The following is a 24,450-nucleotide window of genomic DNA, read 5'->3' as shown; positions in this document are numbered from 1 at the left end:
GGTGGGCACTGACTGCCCTTCAATAATGTCTCACTGATATAGCTATCCGTCTGGAATGACCTGTATCTTTTTGATCGCTTCCTTGCATGATATGCATATGTTGTAGCATGAGTTACGACACATTTTGAAACCACTCTTGAATAGTTCCTGATTCCAGGGCATAAAGTCTGCAAAATGAATTTGAAATGGTGGTAGCAGACCAGAGGGGTAATAGTTGCAGCTGCACAGGCCATTTAGGCAACCAACAATCTGCAGGCATATAAAGCAAATGAATTCTTGGTTTAATTTTTGCCCACGGCCATTTAACAAAAAGCAAAATGATTATTAATTCTGTATAGGATATCTAATTGGGGTGTACCAGGATGTTGGATTATGGAAAGGATAGAAAAGCATTTAGAGAAGGAATAGTGCAAATGCAAGGGATAATGGACTATAATTACAGACATTTTGTCTTGTTCTCTTTGAGCATGTTGAAAGCTGACCCTTTTTAAAGAACACTTGTACAGTACAATAATGGGTGGTTGGTGACAATACACTGCTTGTAAAAGAAAAATTTGAGTTTATGATAATGGAGTTTAAAGGGGAGGAAAGAATCTCCAGTAGATAGAATGTTGAAATCTTCACCCTGGTCACTCTTGACTTACCTTTTAAAAAGGAACTGTGTAGTTTGAAACAGATTGTGCAATCAATTTTTAAATTTAAAACTTCATATTTGAAATGTTAAACATCCCTGGTTGCTATTATGAAATTCCTATTTGATTCCTTCTGCTTTTGCTAATTTGTTTGGTATAATGATTAAGCGCGTGTTTCAGGATTGGGCTAAACATTCAGTTGGGAGGGGGTGGAACCAGTATAAGACTTAAGACGCTTCATTTTGTGATTTTGCTCTTTTGTGGAGGGGGTTTATTTTAAAAAAAATCCTTTGGGGTGGACTATGGTCAGGTGAATACCTTTTAGTTTCTCTTTTTTCCCCCTTTCCTTCATGCTCAAGTGCTGTCCAATTCTGTGAGTGACGTTCACATTTCTGGCTGACTACCCACTCCACAACATCTGCATGGCTCTGAGAGAGCAAGCCCACCATGCCTACCCCCTCCATTTTATGTTCCTAAACCCAACTCCAATTTTCTAAGAATGTTTTAAACCCCCACTATGAATTGCTTTCACGTTGGATTATTTTGATTTGATTCCTGACTTTTCTAGACTTTTATTTCTATTGCACTGATCACAACCACCCGACATCTCAAATGCTTCACAGCCAGAATGGACTAGTTGGGCTAAATGTCCTGTTAATGTGTAAACCAATAATGTAGTGTGCTTTTTTTTAAGTATAGCCATTGTTGTAATGCAGTGTATTTTCTGCTCACCTTTTTTTGACTAATATTCTGCAATCTTCAGTGATGAGAGAGTAGATGGAGCTTCAGTTTAACAGGTGGTTACTGTTCCACCTACTGAATACCTGCCTCCAAGAACCCAAACTCAACCAGGTCATCCATCAGTTTATTGGATAGGTCTTGGGTAGTAGATGAGTCTTGCTGCAGGATGGCCATTTAATAAATCCAAATGGAGAATGCAGCAGAGACTTATCCAGAGGAACTCACAAGAAATGGTTGAAATAAATGGCACCTTCAAGTGGAAGATAAAGATCTGAAGAAGAATAGATGTAGGAAGTTCATGAGGAAGCATTAGTATAGATTATTTGGGCCAAATGGCCTGTTCTGTGCTGTCAATCCCATGCTTAATTATTCTAGTGTGCAGCTGTTTTAATGAATGCATTGAGATCAGACTGTCTTGTGCACATGTGTAATACAAATTTGTCTTTGTTGTTGTTACCAATAGTAATGACACCCACTCAGTGCATTTTAAGCTTGGACTTTGATAAAATGATGCAGTCTTTGTATAAAGCAGCTTTTGTTTGATACTGGAAACTCTTCAAAAGTGATTCTGTTGAAAAGAACACTGCTGAGTAATACCATGGAGTCGAGGCCTATGAAGTGAGGATGCTGTCAAAGCTCTGTGACTGTCACCCACTCCTAACAAGTTTGCACAGACCCAGTTTCCTATTCATTGCTAAAACTAGACTAGATACAGTTGTTTTACTGGTAAAATTGCCATTGCATGCTTCCAAGTAGAACACAACGGATTTGTGAAGATATATTCTGGCATCATGCCACCACTGCACTTGCCTGAACCAATTGCCCTAATTATCTTTTTAATAAAACTTTTTTGAGGGGGGGGGGGAGTTGGCAAATCAGCTTCAATTATTAAGCAACAGCTTTCATTGATCTACTGTCCTCAAAATAATTAATTAACATGGGCAGTGAACAAACATTTTGGCACTAGGTTGCATTAGGAGGTATTGAAGCAAGTAATCAAAGCTTGGTCAGAGGTGGGGCTGGAGATGAAGTGAAAAGGAAGGAGAATTGGTCATGGCCTGTAACTCCTGATCTCCCTATCAGATGCGACAAGATGGCTATGGTCTCTGAACACTGAAATACTTTGAATTTCACACTTCCTCGCAGTTTTTTTGCACTATTTTTAGAACTGGGAGATTTTTCTTTTATCCCTTTTGGGGTTATTCCCTTGCTAGTCAATGCTTTGTTCTTTCTCCTGCACTGCATACAGTTAACTGATTGCTTCCCATTTAGTGAGTTGTTTTTCAATTTATTTCCAGGGAGAAACTGAATAAAGAACTGATTCTGCCATATTTTCTGGCTTGTTCAATATCAACTTCAGCAAAGTATTTGCATCATTCAATTATGTTGCTTATGATGAAGAGTTGTATAGCACAAATGGGTCATTTGGCTCACCACCCTGATCTTGTAATCTGGATGTTTGTTGAAGAATTAGCAAGATGCCTGAATTTTTGCAGCTTTAATTCACAATAAACATGGCTTGAATAAACCAGTGCATGTGTGTGTATATGTATGTGTGTATTTATATATATATATATATATTTGTTTTATTCAAACAGGTTTATTGCCAAACCATGTGCCTTGACCCTTAGAATCCAAGCAAATGGACCACGCAGAGCACAGCCCAATGCTATTCTAGAGAAAGTCTTTACGTCAATTACAAAGGTAGGTGCTGTTTTTGTGAGACTTTATGGTTTTTGCTTTATTGTCTTTTTGTTTTAAGTCTGTTTATATCGTCCTTGCCCTGTTTGCTTCCCAGCTCTGATCAGGTAGGTGTTGATTGCCAGATGTTTGCTAATCATAACTTTGCCCTGGCTTCCAGTAGCTCTGAGCAGCAGGATGATGTCCTATATTACAGCTTTTGCTTATCTCCTGCCTTCCTTTTCTGAATATGTGAGTGAAATGTCAGCTTGCATTAATCAAATCACACTGCATGAGGGATGTCTGGATTTGACTGGGAAAAGGGCTTTGACCAATGGCCAATCCAGACATCAGTAGTTTTGAGAGGAAGGGACTTCAATCAGGTCCACTGCCTGAGTACAAAAGACTGCAGCAGGTCAGTACATCGGGGGGGGGGGGGAGAAGCTTTGACTAGTGACCAATTGGCCTTTGTAATTGATTAGCAAGAGCAAATTAAAGGAAGGCAAGAGCAAGCACAGTGGCTGTTGTCAGTGGTGATCTTGAGGCTTTAGCTCTTCAAGGCTTCAGTCAGAGAAAGCAGAAAAAAGAAAACCTCAAGTTTTTTTTCTTCCCTCCTTTATATCTGATCAGCTGAGATGGTAGAGATTTCAAGCAAGATAATGAATGCTCCTCTTGCTGGATGAGGGAAGGCAGGGAGATCTCCAGTCTCCCCAATGACTACAGCTGAGAGAGGTACATCCAGCTGCAGCTTCTGACAATCTGTTAAGTTGGAGCTGGAATTGAATGAATTCTGGATCATTTGGGTGGCTGAGGGGGGTGATAGATAGGAGATATCTAGAGAGATGGTTACACCCAAGGTGCAGGACCCAGGAGACTGGGTGACAGTCCTGACGAAGGGTCTCTGCCTGAAACGTTAACTATTTGTTTCCACGGATGCTGCCCAACCCGCTGAGTTCCTCCAGCGTGTTGTGCATATCACTTGATATACTGCTGGGGGGAGAAGAGGAATGACCTAACAGGAAAATCACAGGGGTCTGGTTCTCTGGCACTGAGTCTGCTTCTGTGACTCAGAAGGGAATGGGTGGAGGGAGAGAATAAGCATGCTGTGGTGATAGGGGATTTGTTAGTTTGGGGAACATACAGGAGGTTTTGTGAGTGAGAACAAGATTCCTGAATGGTATGTTGCCTACTGGTTGTCAGGGTTCAGGATATCTTTGATAAAGGTCTCATCATTCTTAAGTGGGAGGATGAACAGCCTGAAGTCATGGTCTATGCAGGTGCCAATGACGCAGCTAGGACGTGACGTTCTGCATAGGGAGTTCAGTGAGTTAGGTGCTATGTTAAAGGGTATGACCTTCAGGAATATTCTAAAGGCAAGATCTCACAACCATGGTTAGTGAGAAGTCAAAGCCAAAGAGCATATAATAGAGCAAAAATCATTGGGAAGTTGGGGAATTGGGAAGCTTTTCAAATCCAATAGAAGGCATCAAAACTCATTAAGAAGTTAAAGATGGAATGCAAAAGTAAACTAGCCAATAAGAGGCTACCAAAAGTTTCTTCAGATACAAAGTGTAAAAGAGAGGCGAGAGTGGATATTGGACTGCTGCAAAATGATGCTGGAGGGGTAGTAATGGGGGACAAGAAAATGGTGGACAAACTGAATAAGTATTTTGCATCAGTCTTCACTGTGAAAGACACTAGCAATATGTTGTAAGTTTCAGGGGTCATGAAATATGTGAAGTTACCGTAACTAGAGAGAAGGTTGTTGGGAAACTGAAAGATCTGAAGGTAGATGAGCCATCTGGACCAGACGGTGTACACCCCAAGGTTCTGAAAGAGATGGCTGAAGAGATTGTGGAGACATTAGTAATGATCTTTCAAGAATCACTCTATTCAGGAATGGTTCTAGAAGACTGGAAATGTGCAAATGTTACTCCACTTCTCAAGAAGGAAGAGAGACGGAAGAAAGGAAACTATAGGCCAGTTAGTCCGACCTCTGTGGTTGGGAAAATGTTGGAGTCTATTATTAAGGATGAGGTCTCGGTACATGGAGGCACAAGATAAAATAGGCCGTAATCAGTCTGGTTTCCTTAAGGGAAAATCTTGCCTGACTAATCTTGGAAGTCTTTAAATGACAAGCAGGATAGACAAAGGATAACTGGTTGATGTTGTGTACTTGGATTTCTAGAAGGTCTTTGACAAGGTGCCACACAAGCTACAAGTCCATGATATTACAGGAAAGATTCTAGTATGAGTAAAGCTGTGGGTGATTGGCAGGAGGCAAAGAGTGGGAATAAAGGGAGCTTGTCTGACTAGCTGCCAATGACTTAGTGGTGGTCCACAGGGGTCTGTGTTAGAACTGCTTCTTTTTGTGTTTTATGTCTATGATTTGGATGATGGAATTAATGGTTTTCTTGCAAAGATCAGTAGATGGAGGGGCAGGTAGTTTTGAGGAAGTAGAGGAGACAAAGTCTTAGACAGATTAGGAGAATGGGCAAAGAAATGGCAGATGGGATGCAATGTTGGGAAGTGTATGGTCATGCACTTCAGTAGAAGAAATGAAAAGGTTGACTATTTTCTAAATGGAGAGAAAACACAAAAACTGAGGTTCAAAGAGACTTGAGAGTTCCTGTGCAGGATTCCCTAAAAAGTTAACTTGCAGGTTGAGTCTGTGGTGGGGAAAGCAAATGCAATGTTAGCATTCATTTCAAGAGGACTAGAATATAAAAGCAAGGATATATTGTTGAGACTTTTTACAAAGTACTGGTGAGGCCTCACTTGAAGTACTGTGATCAATTTTGGGCCCCTTATCTTAGAAAGGATATGCTGAAACTAGAGAGGGTTCAAAGGAGGTTCACAAAATATTCCAGGGTTGAATGGCTTGTCAAATGAAAACTGTTTGATGGCTCTAGGCCTGTATTTGCTGGAATACAGAAGAATGGGGAGTGACCTCATTGAAACCTATTGAATGGTGAAAGGCTTTGATAGAATGGATGTGGAGAGGATGTTTCCTATGGTTGGGGAGTCTAAGACCAGAGGACATAGCCCCAGAATAGAGGGGCGTCATTTTAAAATTGAGCAGAGGAAGAGTTTCTTTAGCCAAAAAGTGGTGTCTCTGTGGAATTGCTTGCCACAGGCAGCTGCGGAGGCTATAATCATTTGGTATATTTAAGGCTGAGGTTGATAGATTCTTGATTTGTCAGGGCTTGAAGGGATACAGGATGAAGGCAGGAGATTGAGGCTGAGAGGAAAATTGGATCAGCCATGATGAAGTGGCGGAGCAGACTCAATAGGCCAATTGGCTTAATTCTGCTCCCAAAAAAGTTTGAATGAAACAATCATTTAGTTTCTTAATGACCCTCCGAATGTTAATGGTTTTCTACTTTGATTTGTTTTGAGAGGTGGATATCACTGGGAAGACTAACAGTTAATGTCTTGAAGTTGGCGTAAACTGCTGCTTTGTGAAAGTGCCACTGGTGAGGGAGTTTCAAGGTTTGGACCTAGTGACAATGATTGTCTCCAAGTCAGCAAGCTGTGTGACTCGGAGGGGTTGGTGTTCCCATATGCCTGTTTTCCTTGGTGGCAGAGGTCATAAGTTGGGGAGGTGCTGTTGGAGGTGAATAACTGCATTGCATTTAGCAGACGGTGCACACTGCTACCTCTATGCAGGACATGGCAAACGAATGCGTTTAGTGTGGTGGATGGTATGTGCCAGTCAGGCAGGCTGCTTTGCCCTGCTGATGACTAATTTCTTGACTACAGTTGGAACTGTTTTCAAAGGAAGTGGAAGTTACTATGTCATGCATGTGATTCTTTCCTTGCAGACGGTGGAAAGGCTTTGTAGAGATGAGAGCTGAGTCACTCACAGCAGGACACCCCAACCTCTGCCTTTTCTGCATATTACTGGTTTCATGAATGACTTGACTCAAAACACAACAGTGGGAATGATATCCTTTCAATAAAGGAAACCAGTCATTCCTGTCACTTAAATTACTACGAGGGTCAAAGTTATCTCTTATCCTGAAGTTGGGGATTTATGGATAAAGGTGAACAACTGCAATTAGCCTGTAATTGACCTTGTTTACAGCCATTAGACTTTGTAACATGAAAGGTGGAAATTGGCTCCAGCCTTGGCAGGAGTGTATTGTATTGTACATCATACAACCTAAAATTCCTCTCTTGTCATGAGATCTGTCAAATGTTGAAGTCAGCAAAATTTTTTGTTTTGGTCTTGTGGTTGAAAAGCTGTTGAATCCCTCAGGCTTGCATTATGTTGTCCTCAATGTACACGTTAGTCTGCAAGTGTTGGCTCTGATTCGGGGGTCGGCCTGGTAGCATAATGGTTAGCGCAATGCTTTACAGCGCCAGCAATCACTGGGAGTTTCAATTGCTGCCACTGTTGTTTGTATGCTCTCCCTGTACTTGTGGGTTGCCTCCTACATTTCAAGGACTCGCTAGTTAGTAAGGGTACTACCTCATACGTATTTGGAATGTGGGAGGAGCCATGCTGTATTGGTGCTGGAAGCATGGCGACATTTTTGAGCTGCCCCAGCCCATCCTCTGAGTTGGTTGTTGATGCAAATGATGCATTTTATTGCGTGCTTTGATGTACATGTGACAAAGTTGATCTCTAATCTTTAATCTTTAAGGATTTATCCATTGGCTGACTGCCTTTTTAATCTTTCTATGGAAACTAGTGGTTAATAAAAACAAGTGAAACTCTGACTACGATGCCAGACTGCCAGGGGCTATGAACAACAACTGGCCCACATCCCAGGGTCAGTAATTCAATGGCACAGTTTTTTTCCTCCTTGCCTTTCCTGCCATCTTCTTACTTTTTTTGGATAAAGTTCCACAGATCCCAGAATACCCCTCCATCCCAGTAATTGTTGTAAAACTACAGAAAGGCATCGTACCTGAAACACCTTATTGGTATATGATTGCTTCAACTGGTGGGGCAATTTCACTGTTTTTCCAGACTTACTCCCAGTCTTCCAGACTTGGGGGCTGGGTGGTTTGGAGGGCATTTAACATTATTAGCTATCCATTGATTAGGAATTGGATGAGAAAATTATTGCAATATAGGAGTGCGCTCATTCATGAGGACCATACTAACTCTGTGGAGCAAACCCATCAGTCTTATTTCCCTTGAGCTCTTAATTCTTTCACTCATGGCTATTAGCTTCCTTATGGTGATTTTGGCTATATTTAAAGGGAAAATTACTGTGGTCAATTAACCAATATGAGGGGCAACACAATCACACAAAACATTCAGCTGCCACATGGATAGCACCTGAGGACGGGATTGAAACTCTATCTCAGAAGCTAGAAACCAAGTGCTCATAGTGCTGCTCACAACTTGACGTAGCAAAGCATTAACTGCTAGTGGGGGTGTGAGGTAAGGACCATCCAGCAACAGCAATTTCCAATTGTATGGTATGTTAGATGCAAAAAGAGCTGGGTGGAGAAATGATGCTCTGCTTGAGAGGGGGAGATTAACAAGGATGACTGAAAACTTGGCTAAACACCTGGGTCATTTGGATTGCCTAGTAGAAAGGAAAGGTGGAATAATTTAGTGGCTGTGAGGCAGCACTGCCTTGTGATGATGAGAGGAGGGCTGGGTGCAGAGATCGAGAACGTACAGACTCTACATTCGGGTACGGACAATACACTATGCAGAGCTGTGCAATAGAGAGGGCAAGTCTGAAGAGATTTATATGCTATGAAGCATTTTTGGAAGTCAGGAAAAGGTTGCAGATGTTTGAAATCTAAAATTCAAAATACTGGAAGTACTTTGATCTGAAATGTTAATTGTTTCAATGGATGCTGCCCAATCTGATGAGTATTTCCAACATTTTCTGTTTTTGTGTTGGCTTGTGGACTGACCTCATTAATCTTTGCAGCATTTTACCCATCTACAACTTGTGTAAAAAGTTTTAATTCCTACAAAGCAGTGCTCTCTTGTCCAGAATCTATTTGAGAGAACAAAAGCTGTGACCTATTGTCAAAGTAATTCGGTGAAATTCCAACTCGTGTAACCTTGCACTGTTAACATGGGCCACATAGATTCCACAGATGACATGGCGCATATTCATGGGTTTGGGAGCTGGGGAAAGGAAATATTATCTGGCAAAAGCACTAATGTTCAGGCCCTTGGGTCCTGGGAAAGCTAATTCGAATGCAAGGTTGGTGATCTGGGAAGTTAGTGCCTCTGTGCAGGGGCTATCTGCAGTACAGAATGCTCCATTGTGTTAAGTGTTGAGATGGGCATTTTCTGTTTGTGTAGAATTGCAGTATGTTTCACATGAGTGAAGGCCATTTGGCCCATTGTACCTGCATTGGGTAAAGGTGTGGCACTTTTGTTTAATTTTCCTAACAACTTGGAAAGCAAGAATTTGCACTTGTTTAGTAATTTATCAAGTTGTTGGGATTTAGCTGAAGAATGCAATGCAATCAATGGCTTTCTTTCAATTGCAGTTACTCTTGTACAAATGTAGCAGCCAAACTAATGGAGAAATATTAACAAATTTTCATCTTGTGTAGTGGTGATTGAAGGGTCATGTGACAGAGGCTAAATGTGTACACTGCTTTTCATCAGCTGCCCAAGTGAGCAAGCTGATTATGCCTCCACTTGACATCTCAAGGACTTGTAAAGGGCAGAACCCTTGTCAACACAATAGTCTTAATACCATGCAGAAGTAAAGGGTAGATTTACCAAAATCTATGACAGAAAACAAGGTCATTTTTAAAAAAAAACGCAATTTGTTGGATGAACTCAGCTGGTTGAGCAGCAACTGGAGACAGATGGGTCAAGTTTCAGGTCCTGAGACATCAAACATCTTTTTGCCTCCACAAATGCTGCTCAACCCCACTGAGTTCTTCTGGCAATTTGTGCTCCGGATTCAAGTATCTGCAGTTCATTCAGACTATTTTCTGTGCTGATAGGGTTGAATGCAAGCTAATTCCATGGAGAGGATTGGTCCCTTTTATTCTTGGATCTGAAGTGAGATTATTGTACTGAGCTAACATCAAGGAACAATAAGAAAGAGCCAGTGGTGTGGTTTCATTTAACCAAAGAGCTCTCCCATCTATTTTGGTAGAATAAATGAAAGGATTGACTCATTTCTAAATGAAGAGAAAGTACAAAAAAACTGAGGTACAAAGGGACTCGGGTTTCCTTGTGCAGAATTCCCTAAAGGTCAACTTGCAGGTTGAGTCTGTGGTGGGGAAAGCAAATGCAATGTTAGCATTTGTTTCAAGAGGACTAGAATATAAAAGCAAGGATGTATTGTTGAGACTTTACAGAGTACTGGTGAGGCCTCACTTGAAGTACTGTGATCAATTTTTGGGCCCCTTATCTTAGAAAGGATATGCTGAAACTAGAGAGGGCTTAGAGGAGGTACACAAAATATTCCAGGATTGAATGGCTTGTCAAATGAAAACTGTTTGATGGCTCTAGGCCTGTATTTGCTGGAATATAGAAGAATGGGGAGTGACTTCATTGAAACCTATTGAAGGGTGAAAGGCCTTGATAGAATGGATGTGGAGAGGATGTTTCCTATAGTGGGGGAGTCTAAGACCAGAGGACGTAGCCCCAGATTAGAGGGGCGTTGTTTTAAAACCAAGCAGAGGAGGACTTTCTTTAGCCAGAAAGTGACTCTGGAATTGCTTGCCACAGGCAGCTATGGAGGCCAAATCATTGGGTCTATTTAAGGCAGAGGTTGGTAGATTCTTGATTGGTCAGGGCATGAAGGGATATGGGGAGAATGCAAGAGTTTGGGACTGAGGGAAATTGGATCAGCCATGATGAAATGGCAGAGTAGACTTGATGGGTCAAATGACCTAATTCTACCCCTTTCCCTTATGGTCTTGTGGTCTAAAATAACACAATGCAGCACTATTTAAATGTTTGTGTGCATGAGAATTTTATTGTGTGGGCACCTTGATTTTTAAATTGGGCTGCTGTTAAGCTTGTTGGTTTGGGTGGAGGCTGGATCCACAGTAAAATCTGGAGCTGGCCCAGGGAAATGTAACTATCTGCATGGCAAAGGGTTGGAGTTCAGAATTCTCCTGATTTTTGTCTTTGAATCTGGATTGGGAAACTTGATGCTGACAAATTTGCAGATTGAGTGTGATTTATGCTTGAAGCCAAGGAGGCAATCAATAGCCTAAAGTGGTAGATGGTTTGTGCATTGTTTATGATTGTATAATATTTCCAGTACATAAGTGTAAAAAGGAGAACAAAATGATTGTTACTCTGGATCCAATGCATCACAAAGAACACAATAATAAAGAAACACAAAATAACTATCAATGTACAAGATGGCGTACATATAGATTGCATGTCCATAAAGTGATGGGCACAGGAGTGTCTGTACAAAAGGTGACTCTGGCAGGGAATGATAGTGGTGGGAAGGGGTGAGGTGGGTTAGTGGGTGGAGGTGTTGATCGGCCTTGCTGCTTGGGGGAAGTAACTTTTTTGGGAGTCTGGTGGTCCTCACGTGGATGCTATGTAGCCTGATGGGAGTGGGACAAACAGTCGATGAGCAGTGAGTGTTGGATCCTTCATGATGTCACTGGACCTTTTCCAGCACCTTTGTGTACGTGTCCTTGATGGCAGGTAGGCTGATGCCAGTGATGTGTTGAGCGGTTTTGACTACCCATTCCTGTCCACTGCAGTGTTTCTGTACCATGCAGTGATGCAGCATGTTCCCTACTGTGCATCTATAGAAGGACATGAGTATAGATGTGCATCATCCTCCTATCTTTAGCCTCCTCAGAAAGTAGAGGCTTTGAGTTTTTCTGATCTTGTAGGATGTGTTCTGGATACGACTAAAGGTGCAGATGAAGTGATTGAGGAACTTTGGATTGGGTGCACAATCACTACAAAACCCCATCACGTGAACATTACAAATAATGTAATAAAATTAATTCTGCTTCAAGTAAAAGTGATCAAACCAGTGAATACCTAATAAAGATGTCTTGAAACCCCACAGGATGTGTAGGGAGCAGGTAAGGGATGTTGATTAAAAGTACATCCCCTTCAACAGGTGCTCAAGTAGTGATGGTTGCTACCCCTATCTGCCTATGATGCCTTTGAAGAATAGTGATTGAATTAATTTGCCTATGTAGTGATCTTCTCCTATAGGCAACCATATAAATGCTAAAGTGTGATTTGAGGATCCCCTAATTGGCCTTTTGTTTTCATTGAGTTGTACATGTTTGAGATCTGAAGATTGAAGGTTGACATAAAAATGAATTTAAAAAAAAGAAATGTTGATCCTGACACCTGAGCTGCTAGAATCTGTCAATGCCTGTGTTTCTGTACAGTTCTAACAGTTAGACTAGCGTTGGTTCCTTTTGTACATGTTTGGCATGCTCTGCTTTCATTAAAAGTTCCAGGCCCTTTTGAGGAGATGGAGCTACAGATGCTTTAAATGGTAAAAGTTTAGGTACAAAGAGATGGGGTTTATGCAAAGACCAATAAAATCTAATTTTGACTCCTACATAAACAGATACTGCACAGACCACGACACACTGTCGTTTTTTCCATTTTATGAAATGCAACTTCATTTTGAGTGTTTGCTGCAAATCCTCTTTTTTTTTTAAAGCACCAATCATAACTGGTAGAACTGTCAGAACGACACTTGCTTTTGGTGGATTACTTGTGTAGAATCTACTGGCGTGACTGACTTGGAGTTGACTTTTTTAGCTGATTTGTCTGGGGAGTTGGGAGAAGGAATGCAGAGGGAAAATTAAATTGAAACCGGCTGCTCAAGATTTCCAAATTGTTTAGCTTGTAATCTGCTCCCTAGTATGGTGTAAATGTTTTACCAGCATCAACTCTGAAACCTAAACTTAAACTGAATTGCTTTTAATTTAGTGTTTTGTAACTTGTCTACTGTATTGCTGTGAATCTGAGGGAGATATTCAGACCACTGTCTGTCTGTGCTTGAGCAATCCAAAACATTACATAGCTGCAAACCTTCTCTCTCCAACCCTGGATCATCGTCTACTTAATTGTTTTTTTCCTCCTTGAACAGTTAGGACACAAGTCAAGGCCAGCCACATGCTTAGTTTAAAAGCATCCAGAGGGGATGAGTGGGAATTCCAGGGTGCAGGTCCTGGACTGTTGAACAATGAAGTAAAAGAATCCAAAGAGGGGCAAAGGTTTGAGAAACAGAAATAGATGCATTCTGTCTGGATGCATGAAAACTTGCATGTGACCACTAGAAACTGCAAAGTTGTGAACACAGCTTAATATATCACAGGAACCAGCCTAATGGACTCTATCTATACTTCTCGCTGCCTCAGTAAAGCAGCCAGCATAATCAAAGACTCCACCCACGAGAGACATTCTTTCCTCTCCCATCGGGCAGAAGATGCAAAAGCCAGAAAGTGCATACCACCAGAGGTTTGATAATGGCTTCTATCCCACTGTTATCAAACCTCTTGCATGACAAGATGGATTTTTGGCCCCACAATCTACCTTAATATGATCTTAAACTTTATTGTTTGCATGCACTGCACTTTCTTGGTAGTTTTTAGATTTATTTTGTATTGTTATATTATCTTGTGATGGCCTAGTGTGTTGTATAATCTGATCTGTATGAACAGTATGCAAGACAAGTTTTTCACTGTATCTTCGTACATGTGGTAATAATAAACCAACACCAAGATATTTTTATAGGAGAGGCCCTTATCCCTAGCTTGGGGGGTGCTGTTTATAGGATTGTTGTGCTACAGGAGGTTATTTTGCCCCTTGTTATTATGTTGGCCCTGAAAGCTGTCCACTCAGCTCTATTCCCCTGCTTTTTCCTTATAGCCCTACAAATTATTTTATCGTGTCCATCCAATTACATTTTTTAATGGAATGGCCTGATTTAATTTCCACCCTGTTTGAATTCTAGATCATCTTCTCTGTATATTAGTATTTCTCCCCCCCCCCCAAGTTGTTCTTTCCATTAATTTCTTTAGTTTCTATCTATTGTCACAATTTTGTCTGCTTCTATCACCTCTTCCACAAACCAGGACATGTGCTCTTCTCATTTCCTGACACTGTTGTAACATCAGCTAGTTTGTATACAGCATGGTGCATAAGAATAACCCTGACTTTTTTTTTTATCCATTTTCTGAATGATCTGTATATAGGCTAGGATACACAGTGACTTTCATCATGAACACTAGTCTCCACATCATAGAGGATATCTGTAAAAGGTGATGGCTCAAGAAGGCAGCATTCATCATTAAGGATGTTCACCATCCAAGACATGCCCTCTTCTCATTACTGCCATCGGGGAGTAGGTACAGGAGCCTGAAGACTATATTCAATGTTTTAGGAACCCCTCTGCCATCAGTTTCTGAACACTATTCTGCCCTCCTTTTTGCATGATTTATTTTTTTTTATTGTCACTTGTAATTTCTCTGTGTTGCACTGTACTGCTGTAAAACAACAAATTTTGTGACATCCGTGATACTAAACCTGATTCTGAGCTCCCCGCTCTTAGTTGCAAAGCTAAAGAGGGGAGGCTCAAGCTGATATTCTGCGGCAATATTAATGGAAGTAGAAGTCGGTGTTCATGAAGATTTAGATATTAAATGGGGATGCTGTGGTTGCAAACCTGAGGAGATGACCAGGGAAGAAGATAAAATTATGGCAAGGCCGAAATTGATGGCTCAGTTTTCTCAACCTTCTACCCCCCCCCCCCACCCCAAGAATGTACAATGCCATTCCATATGGAAAATAATTTTTTTAAGTTGTGTTTCCAATCACCATGTCCTTGCCAGGCCTCCAGTTTGTCAGTAAGACTACAGAGTAATTGTGCATACCTTTGCTTTTTTTAGGTTTCTGAATAAGACTAAATGTTGCCCTTTGCAGACGTTTCTTAAGTTTGTTTCTTCATCTTCCCCCCCCCCCTCCCCCCAGTCCAAGTCTTGTACATCTGCAGATCCCAGTATCTCCAGCAAAACTAGCTCTGTATTTAATTTTGGCAATAAGGTACCTTTAGAATTGGCAACTGGAAAAGGGCCTTTTTTTTTAAAAAAAAATCTTCGTCTATAACTAAGAAAGCAATGTACTGATGGAATCCGTAACCTGGATGGATTTCTTCCCATTTGATCCTTAATTTCATCACCATTATGTGCCATGTCCACCACCATGATTGTTCCTGGCAAATTTTTCTACAGAAGTGCCTTCTGGGCCATGTCTTTACAAGATGGGTGACCCCAGCTGTTATCAAAACTCTTCAGAGATTGTCTGCCTGGTGTCAGTGGTTGCATCACCAGGACTTGCAATATGTACCAACTGCTCATATGACCACCCAGCACCTGCTTCCATGGCTTCATGTGACCCTGATTGGGGTTGGGTGGGGGCTAAGCAGATGCTACACTTTGTCCTAGGGTGACCTGCAGGCTAGCGGAGGAAAGGAGCGTCTTCTACCTCCTTCGGTAGAGACGCATCTCCAACCCACTATCCAGACCTTTAATTTATGCTGAATAACCTGTTTGAGTGGCTCTTTGAGCTGATCTGGTGACCTTTGCTAGAAACGTTTGCTTAATCTGTGCCATCCAGTAGCATTGTTTTTGATACTGAATTTGTAATGATGGGGAATGTACCTTGGGACACGAGTTGCTGTCAGGTTTGAGATGTGGGTGATTGGAAGAGGGAGGAGTAAGGGAAAGGATTGGTCCCTGTATGAAACTTGATAGGGCAGTATCCAATAATGAATTTATCTTAAAACAGTGCATAAATCTGTGGCACCTTTTTTTTTGAAGGGGTTAATCTGCCTGGCCAAATGCAATATTAGAAGAGATGTGCAGCTATTAAATGTTTTCCTACCTGTAACAGTAAGTATTAATGAGCTTTTGAAATGAGTATTATTGCACCCTTTACATAACATTGCATATGCGTAAGCTGTTGCCTTACTACTGAAGGGCATTGTCAATCTATTAGGGTTTTTTCCACTTTAGCATCCATCCAAGTTGCCTTCCCCTCCACTCTTCAGATGGAAGACAATACTTCATAATTAACTCATGAGTGTTAGAGCTTTGGCATTTGGTAAGTACGCGATCTCCAGAGGAAACTGATCTGTTGTACTTTCTGGAATGGATGGCAACTGTTCACTGTGTATTACATATGGCCTGCTGTTTTGTTTCTTTCCCATAAAATCCAGTTCATGTTGGACTTCAATTCATTTGTGGGATTCAGCTGGAGGAGCCTGCTTCACAAAATGTTCTAGAATTGCAGTGTCATTTCTCCGTGTATTATTGTGAGCCTTGTGAATCTGGCAGGTCTTGATTTTGAGTCATAGCATCAAACAGTACAGAAAATGACCCTTCAGCCCACTATGTCCATGCTGATCATGGTACTTGTATCTGCCATTTCTAAGATCCTACATTTGTTCCTTGCCCTTTCTGTGCCTCAATGATTTAGTGCTTGTCTAGATGCTGCTTCAATGTTCTTGAGTCTCTGCCTCCACTGTCTCCTTCAGGCAGTACATTTCAATCCCTCAGTTTCTCTGTGGGGTGGAGGAGGGGGAAAATTCCTCCTCTGATCACTGAAATGCTCCAACCAGGCAACATCCTATTAAATGTCCTCTGCACCTTCTTCAATGCAATAATGTCCATCAGAAAGTATGGTGTCCAGAACTCTGCAGTTTTTCCAGGTGTGCCCTAACAAATGCTTTAAAGTTGTAATATGATATTCCTGGTCTCCACACTGCAGCTTAAGACAATCCTCCTTTCTGTACAACACTACACATGGTGTTACCTACAAATGCCAGATCCAAGTTCTGCTGAATATTCTTTGGATAGGTGACCAGTTAATCACTGTTCATTCTGGAAAAATAAGTTTGAATCCCTGATCTTTGGGATGGTGACATCATCGGATAGGAACATTTGGGGCTGAAATAGATTCTATTCAGCTGTGATACCTACCCATTTGACTAGTTGAAAGTGCTGTCATTTTTTAAAATACATATATGGAAAAGTTGCCATCTGGTGCAAGATGCCGACCTTGAATGTGCAGCTGTTCCCCAAAACAAGTAGGAGAGACGTGTGAGCCATTCCCCTTTACACAGTGTCAAAGTTGTACTGCAGAAACAGACCTTTGGGGCCTTCCATATCCATGGCAACCATTATGTGCCATCTATGCCAGTCACATTTTCTGGCACTGCTTTGGATATGTTAAAATTGGTACTCAACAGTAGAAAAGGCAAGAACTACACTTGGTTACACCCAACCTCTCAACAATTAGCTGTTGAACATTACAAGGTAATCCATTGATTTGATTTAATTGAATAAAAATTTAACCTTTACAGATAAGAAATGCCACTGTGGTAAAACATCGCAACATATTCCAGCTGCATTCTGCATCACTTTTAACCTTTCACTTTCTTTCCCTCCGAATTCTACCACAAATGGTTGCCGAGCCTTCGATATGTGCCTTTACCTACCCACTGTCTCAATGTGATTACCCTCTTACTTCCCGACTGAACCCTGTTTATCTATGTAAACAAAGTTCCTCTGAGTCCATTTGAGCTTCCATGTTCTACTCTTTTTTTGTATTTTTACCCCAATATTTGGGATAGATCAATATTGATATTGTTTCACTATTATTGTTTCAAAAGGCATGCTTGAGGCTGCAGGTTCAATGAGATGTACTTGTTTGTACATGACCATGTCTATTCCTTCCACTGCACTCACTTCCATTTTTTTTAAAATGCCTTTCATGCAAGTCATTAATTTTTTTTGTTTCTTTTCAGTCTCCTGATGAGAAAAGGCTCGAAGGTCTGTCCAAGCAGCTCGACTGGGATGTCCGCAAAATTCAGCGCTGGTTTCGACATCGAAGAAACCAAGATAAACCCAGCACGCTCACAAAATTCTGTGAGAGCATGTACGGCTTTTATTCTACTGTTATGTATGAGTTTAGTTAGCTCTATTGTACAGATGTTTTTGTGTATCAGCATTTTTTTAAAAAAAAGACAAATGAAGCATGAAGTGAATCTCTTGTCCTATTTTGCTTGCTCTACTCACCACTCCACCTTTTTTAAAAAAGCAAAAGTGATTATTAATTATTTTGAATAGATTTGGCATTTTCAGTAATGATTTTTTAACAACTTGGATTGCTGCAATTTATTTCCTTATCCTGCCTTATGGAAAAAAAATTGATCAGTGTGAAACATGATGATAGGATCTTCCTTGGATAATTTTAGGATTGCTATAATGGTTGGTATAGTCTTGTATCATACTCCCCCAGTAACTCCACACACAAGTGAGGTTCTTGTTAACAGGAATGGAGTTTGCCCATAACTCTGTCCACTGGTTTATGGTGACTGAATAAGTGAACACCAATTATTCTTCCATGGGATTTCATGTTTTCGGCTGAAATTTATGGATCATATTTCAGGTTCCAACCCAAGCACAGCAAGGGCCACACTGACCAGGGACAAACATAAGGCAGCGCCTGGTCACTGTAATGCTTGGCAGTGGGCTTGTCTAGTGTTTCATCATTGCAAGCACTCTGTCAAACCTTTTTACTGTTCAAGCTGCTTAGGACAGCAAAAGACAAAAAATGGCAGCGGCATTGGCATCTGGGTTAGAATGGCGGCGCAACAAAAATGAGCCTAGAGCAGCGGCGGCAGAGCACAAGTAGAGAGGAGCATGTTGCAGTGGCAGCAGCGGCAGCAGCAACGTAATCTCAGCGTGCACCATTGGCATTTTGGTTGCAAATAAGGAATTTTTGAGGTCCTGCAAGGCGTAACCCATTGGCATCAGCTTCTTCCTTTTTTATTTGTCATGTTAAAATGACGTCATTGTCCAAACTTCACAGCAAGGGTGACTCTGAACTACTTTTATGGAGCATTTTCATTCTTGTTGACCCTTTCTCCCCTGTTGGTTTAAACTCTTTTGGCTCTGATAATAAAACCATCTAGAACAAGATTCTTCAGCCTGCTCTTTGGATTTTTTAAAAATGTGAAAATGTACTTCTTTCAAAGAGCCAGCACGTGGATCTCCTCCAGCATTGCACCAATGAATCGCATTTCCTCTGCTTTTTCCTTCTTCCCCCCCCCCCCCACCCCTTGTGGTATTTGTTCTATTCCCTTATTGAATCTGTTTCCACTGCATTCCTTGGACATTGTGTTCCAAATCATAAATGTGTAGAATTTTAAGTTGCCCTCCTGTCCTTTTTTAATCTTTTAATCAGCGTCCTCCAGTTATGAACCCTGCTGGTGCTGAGACTAGTTTCTCCTTGTTTGCTCTCACCAGAATTTGTGCTTTAGAGTCCTTCTATTAAATTTCCCCATAATTTCCTCTATGGAGAATAATAACAGTTCCTCCAGTCTCTCCATGTAACTTGGCTTCCATCGCTGCCTGGTACCACTCCAGCTAAGAATTTTGCCAGCCTTTTAATCTTTTCAATCAGTCTTAACACCTTCAAAGATTTGTATGCATATATTTGAGTGAAGCCACACTGTTCACACCCCTACTCTCATACCTTTTTAGACGTGTTGTCTGTCTTTACTATTCTTAATAAATCACCTAACATTTATCCATTGCATCTCTTCCATGTGACTTGGCCATTTCACTAATCTATACCTTCCTAGAGAATACCAAATGTCAAGGTCGAGTTTGTAGTCATAGGCACAAGTACAGGTGTAATGGAAAAACTTAGTTGCAGCAGCATCACCAGCACATAAAAGCAGTATTCACAAGAAAAACAAAAATGAAACAAAATTAAATTTTTGTATGAAAATATAATTGGAGCAAAATGAAGCCCATTGTAGTGTAAAGTGGTTTTGTTGCTGAACATGTAGTGATTGGGGTTGTACCAGTCAGTTCAAGAAGTAAATGGTTGAAAGGAAGTAGCTGTTCTTAAACCTGGTGGTGTGGGACTTGATAGTATAGCCTGTGTGGTCTTTATGACAAATATGTGTCTGTATCTCCTTGATCAGTATAATAAATCCAGTAACCATTTGGTGAAAAGGCTCCACCTGAATTATAAACTGCTGTTGCCCCTTTGTGGAAATATGAGGATCTTGAGTCGGGTGTCGTGTGCACCTGTGCCCTCCCATTGCTTGGGCACAGGAGCAGCAGCATAGCCTTGTGGGCAGGAAAGGGAAACCTGTGAGCATCATGGAGTTTCCCCTGTGTTTCAAGGCTGGTTACAAAACTACAAAATGAGGAAGGAGGATAGCAGAGCCTTTTTGGAAAGTCTTGGGCAGCCACAAATCTTGTAGAGCCACAAACCAAATACTAATCTTTACAAGTTGATCAGTGTGATCAATAACACAATCCTGGAATGCGCGTAGTGTCAGAAATAAGACAGATGAGCTTGAAGCTCAGATGAAAATGGGGAACTACGATATTGTTGGGATAACGGAGACATGGCTGCAAGGGGATCAGGCCTGGGAATTGAGTGTACCAGGGTATACGTGCTATCGTAGAGACAGAAATATGGGAAGAGGGGGTGGGGTGGCCCTGTTGGTGAGGAATGAGTGACTTGGGAACAGGGGAAGTAGAGCCTGTGTGGATTGAGCTGAGGAACAGTAAGGGTAAAAAGACCCTAATGGGTGTTGTGTACAGGCCCCCAAACAGTAGCGTGGATATTGGGTACAAGTTGATTAGGGAGTTAACATTGGCATGTGCTAAAGGTAATGCAGTCGTTATGGGAGATTTCAACATGCAGGTGAACTGGGAGAATCAGGTAGGTGCTTGACCCCAGGATAGGGAGTTTGTGGAGTGTCTAAGGGATGTATTTTTGGAACAGCTTGTGCTTGAGCCAACCAGGAACGAGGCTATTTTGGACTTGGTGATGTGTAATGAACAGGAATTGATAAGTGATCTTGAAGTAAAGGAGCCATTAGGAAGTAGTGATCATAACATGATAAGTTTTTATCTACAATTTGAGAGGGATAAGGGCAGATCAGAGGTGTCAGTGTTGCAATTAAATAAAGGAGACTACGGAGCCATGAGGGAAGAGCTGGCCAAAGTTAAATGGGCGGATGCCCTGGCAGGAAAGACAGTGGATCAGCAGTGGCAGATATTCTTGGAGATAATACAAAAGATGCAAAAGCAGTTCATTCCAATGAGAAGGAAGGATTCAAAGAGGGGGAAGGGGCCACAGTGGTTGACAAAGGAAGTCAGAGATTGTATAGCATTAAAGAAAAAGAAGTATGATAGGGCTAAGATGAGTGGGAATACAGATGATTGGGAAAGTTTTAAGGAACAGCAACTAAAAAAAGCAATATGGAGAGAAAAAATCAGGTATGAGCTCAGTCTAGCCAGGAATATAAAAGGGGATAGCAAAAGCTTTTTTAGCTATGTGAAGAGAAAGAAGATAGTTAAGAACAATGTTGGCCCCTTGAAGAATGAATTGGGAGAAATTGTTATGGGAAACAGGGAAATGGCAACAGAATTTAATGCATACTTTAGATCTGTCTTCACCAGGGAGGACACAAGCAATCTCCCAGATGTATGGATGGGCCAGGGTCATAAGATATCAGAGAAATTGAGACAGATTGACATTAGGAAAGAAACTGTGATGAGTAGACTGGTAGGACTGAAGGCTAATAAGGTCCAGATGGTCTGCATCCGAGGGCTCTAAAAGAGGTGACTCAGGAAATTGCGGATGCATTGGTAATCATTTTCCAATGTTCCTTAGATTCAGGATCAGTTCCTGAAGATTGGAGAGTGGCTAATGTTATCCCACTTTTCAAGAAGGGAGGGAAGGTGAAAACGGAGAACTATCGCCCTGTTAGCTTAACGTCAGTCGTGGGGAAGATGCTTGAGTCCATTATTAAGGACGAAATAGTGGCACATCTTGATGGCAGTAATAGGATTAGGCCGAGCCAGCATGGATTTACCAAGGGCAAATCATGCTTGACTAATCTGTTGGAGTTTTTTGAGGGTGTAACAAGGATGTTAGACGAGGGTAAGCCAGTGGATGTAGTGTACCTAGATTTTCAGAAGGCATTCGATAAGGTGCCACATAGGAGATTGGTGAGTAAAATCAGAGCTCGTGGCATTGGGGGCAGGGTTTCAACATGGATAGAAAACTGGTTAACAGATAGAAAGCAAAGGGTAGCAGTGAATGGGTGTTTCTCGGACTGGCTGGAGGTGACTAGTGGGGTACCACAGGGCTCTGTATTGGGTCCACAGCTCTTTACGATTTATGTCAATGATTTAGATGAGGGCATTGAAAACTATATCAGCAAGTTTGCTGACGATACTAAACTGGGTGGCAGTGTGACATGCGAAAAGGACGTTAGGAGAATACAGGGAGACTTGGATAGGCTGGGTGAGTGGGCAGATACTTGGCAGATGTCATTCAATGTGAATAAATGTGAAGTTATCCACTTTGGAAGCAGGAACAAGAGAGCAGAGTATTGTCTGAACAGTGTAGAGTTAGGTAAGGGAGAAATGCAAAGAGACCTAGGAGTCCTAGTTCATCAGTCAGTGAAGGTGAATGAGCAAGTGCAACAGGCAGTGAAGAAGGCAAATGGAATGTTGGCCTTTATTACAAGGGGAATTGAGTACAAGAGCAAGGATGTCCTTTTGCATTTGTACAGGGCCCTGGTGAGACCACACCTGGAATATTGTGTACAGTTTTGATCTCCAGGTTTAAGGAAGGACATTCTGGCAATTGAGGAAGTGCAGCGTAGATTCACTAGGTTGATTCCTGGGATGGCAGGGCTGTCTTATGCAGAGAGATTGGAGAGATTGGGCTTGTACATGCTGGAATTGAGGAGATTGAGAGGGGATCTGATTGAAACGTTTAAGATAATTAAAGGATTTGATAGGATTGAGGCAGGAAATATGTTCCATATGTTGGGAGGGTCCAGTACCAGAGGGCATGGATTGAGAATAAGAGGTCAGTTATTTAAAACAGAGTTGAGGAAGAGCTTCTTCTCCCAGAGAGTTGTGAAGGTGTGGAATGCACTGCCTCGGAAGACGGTGGAGGCCAATTCTCTGGATCCTTTCAAGAAGGAGCTAGATAGATATCTGATGGATAGGGGAATCAAGGGATATGGGGACAAGGCAGGGACTGGGTATTGATAGTGAATGATCAGCCATGATCTCAGAATGGCGGTGCAGACTCAAGGGGCCGAATGGTCTACTTCTGCACCTATTGTCTATTGTAAACTTGGCTTCTAGTAATTCTTGAATTTTGGCCAGAAACCTGTTTATTCTAGAGTGTCATTGATTAAATGGGCTGTTAGAGAGTATGTGTGTGTAGTCATTCTGATGTATCACAAGTAAGGGTCTCCATCTTCTGAGTTGTATGGAAGGAAAAGGTTCCAGAAATGGCTTCAGTCTGTGCTGTCTTCATCTGAATAAGAAGGGTGGGGAGGGGGGTTTGTCCATGAATGCCTGCTGCCTTCTGGGTTGAGGAGAAGGGTCATTGGGTGTTGCTGTTCTTGATTTTCAGTTTGACAACCCCTACTGGAGTGTACAGACAGGTACGTGATCAAATTTGGATAGAAGGTCCACAGTCAGTAGCTTGCTGCCTAGGCTCACGCGTAAGTAATGGCTCAGACTCGCTATATACGGAGGTGGATGTGCCAACTGGTAACCAGAATCTCAGCTGTAATCTTGGAGTTCTATGGAAGAAAAGTTGAATTAAACTTGCTCAGTCACCGTAAACTAATGCCCCTGATTGTAAGTAGGTGGAATTCAATTCTCTTCTCCACTCACTACTTCCAAGATAACTGAATTTGATTTCTTCAGTCATGAGTGTCCTTGGTATATTAGCTACTTGGGCAATATACCAATGCCGTTGGGACTGTCAGTGATGAAGGCAGCTTTCTGAGGTAGAGAAAGTGATTGGTGGTGGGGAGGGGGGAAAATAAACAAGTTTGTGGCCCAATGTTTTCTGTGGTCTTCCAAGACTTTCCAAAAAAGACTGTATGCTCCATACCACTTGCATTCCTTATTTAATAGTGTATCAGGGGTGTTTGACTTTCTTCACTGGTACTGTCCCTGTGATCTCATTGGCAGAGTTCTCTGCTTTGATTGAAACAGAAGGGTGGGAAGACAGGACTTATGGTAGGAGCTGACTCTTTCAGCACCCGGCTTTCATGTGTAAATTCTACCCTTGTTAAGTCTGTTTTAATGTGGTTTTCAAAGTTGTGAAAAATGTTTGTTTTGGAAATTCATAAACATGCTTCAAGATTCCCTGAGGACCTAATGCTGGTTAGCCGCCTAGCTTTCCAGCATGGCAGATGCAATTCCGTGTGTGCGTTGATGGTATTGTTTCCTGGTGCTGTGCGTTCTCTTCTCCCTCTGCAGCTCCCTCATTTTTCTCTAGGATGTACTCTTACCTTTCCATCCAATGAAAATTTACAAGTTCAGATCTCTGCTAAAATGCCAAATATTTAACACATCTGACTGCTCCCCC

At 41.6% G+C, this 24,450-nt stretch overlaps 1 protein-coding gene across 2 annotated transcripts in view; it reads left to right on the top strand.

Annotated features, from left to right (window-relative positions):
• Window positions 1-24,450, top strand: part of cers5 (ceramide synthase 5) — a 123,442-nt gene that overhangs the window by 33,436 nt on the left and 65,556 nt on the right. The window contains exons 2-3 of one of the 2 annotated variants that reach the window (XM_059955824.1): window positions 2,972-3,077; window positions 17,816-17,946. In XM_059955824.1, the coding sequence (XP_059811807.1) occupies window positions 2,972-3,077; window positions 17,816-17,946 (237 nt within the window). The remainder of the gene's footprint in view (window positions 1-2,971; window positions 3,078-17,815; window positions 17,947-24,450) is intronic. The other variant, XM_059955825.1, reaches the window with a different exon arrangement.

The sequence above is a fragment of the Hypanus sabinus genome, chromosome X1 (genome assembly GCF_030144855.1).
Source record: "Hypanus sabinus isolate sHypSab1 chromosome X1, sHypSab1.hap1, whole genome shotgun sequence".
Lineage (NCBI taxonomy): Eukaryota > Metazoa > Chordata > Chondrichthyes > Myliobatiformes > Dasyatidae > Hypanus > Hypanus sabinus.
Note: the sequence above shows the minus strand (reverse complement) of the source record. Positions and strands in the feature narration are given on the sequence as shown.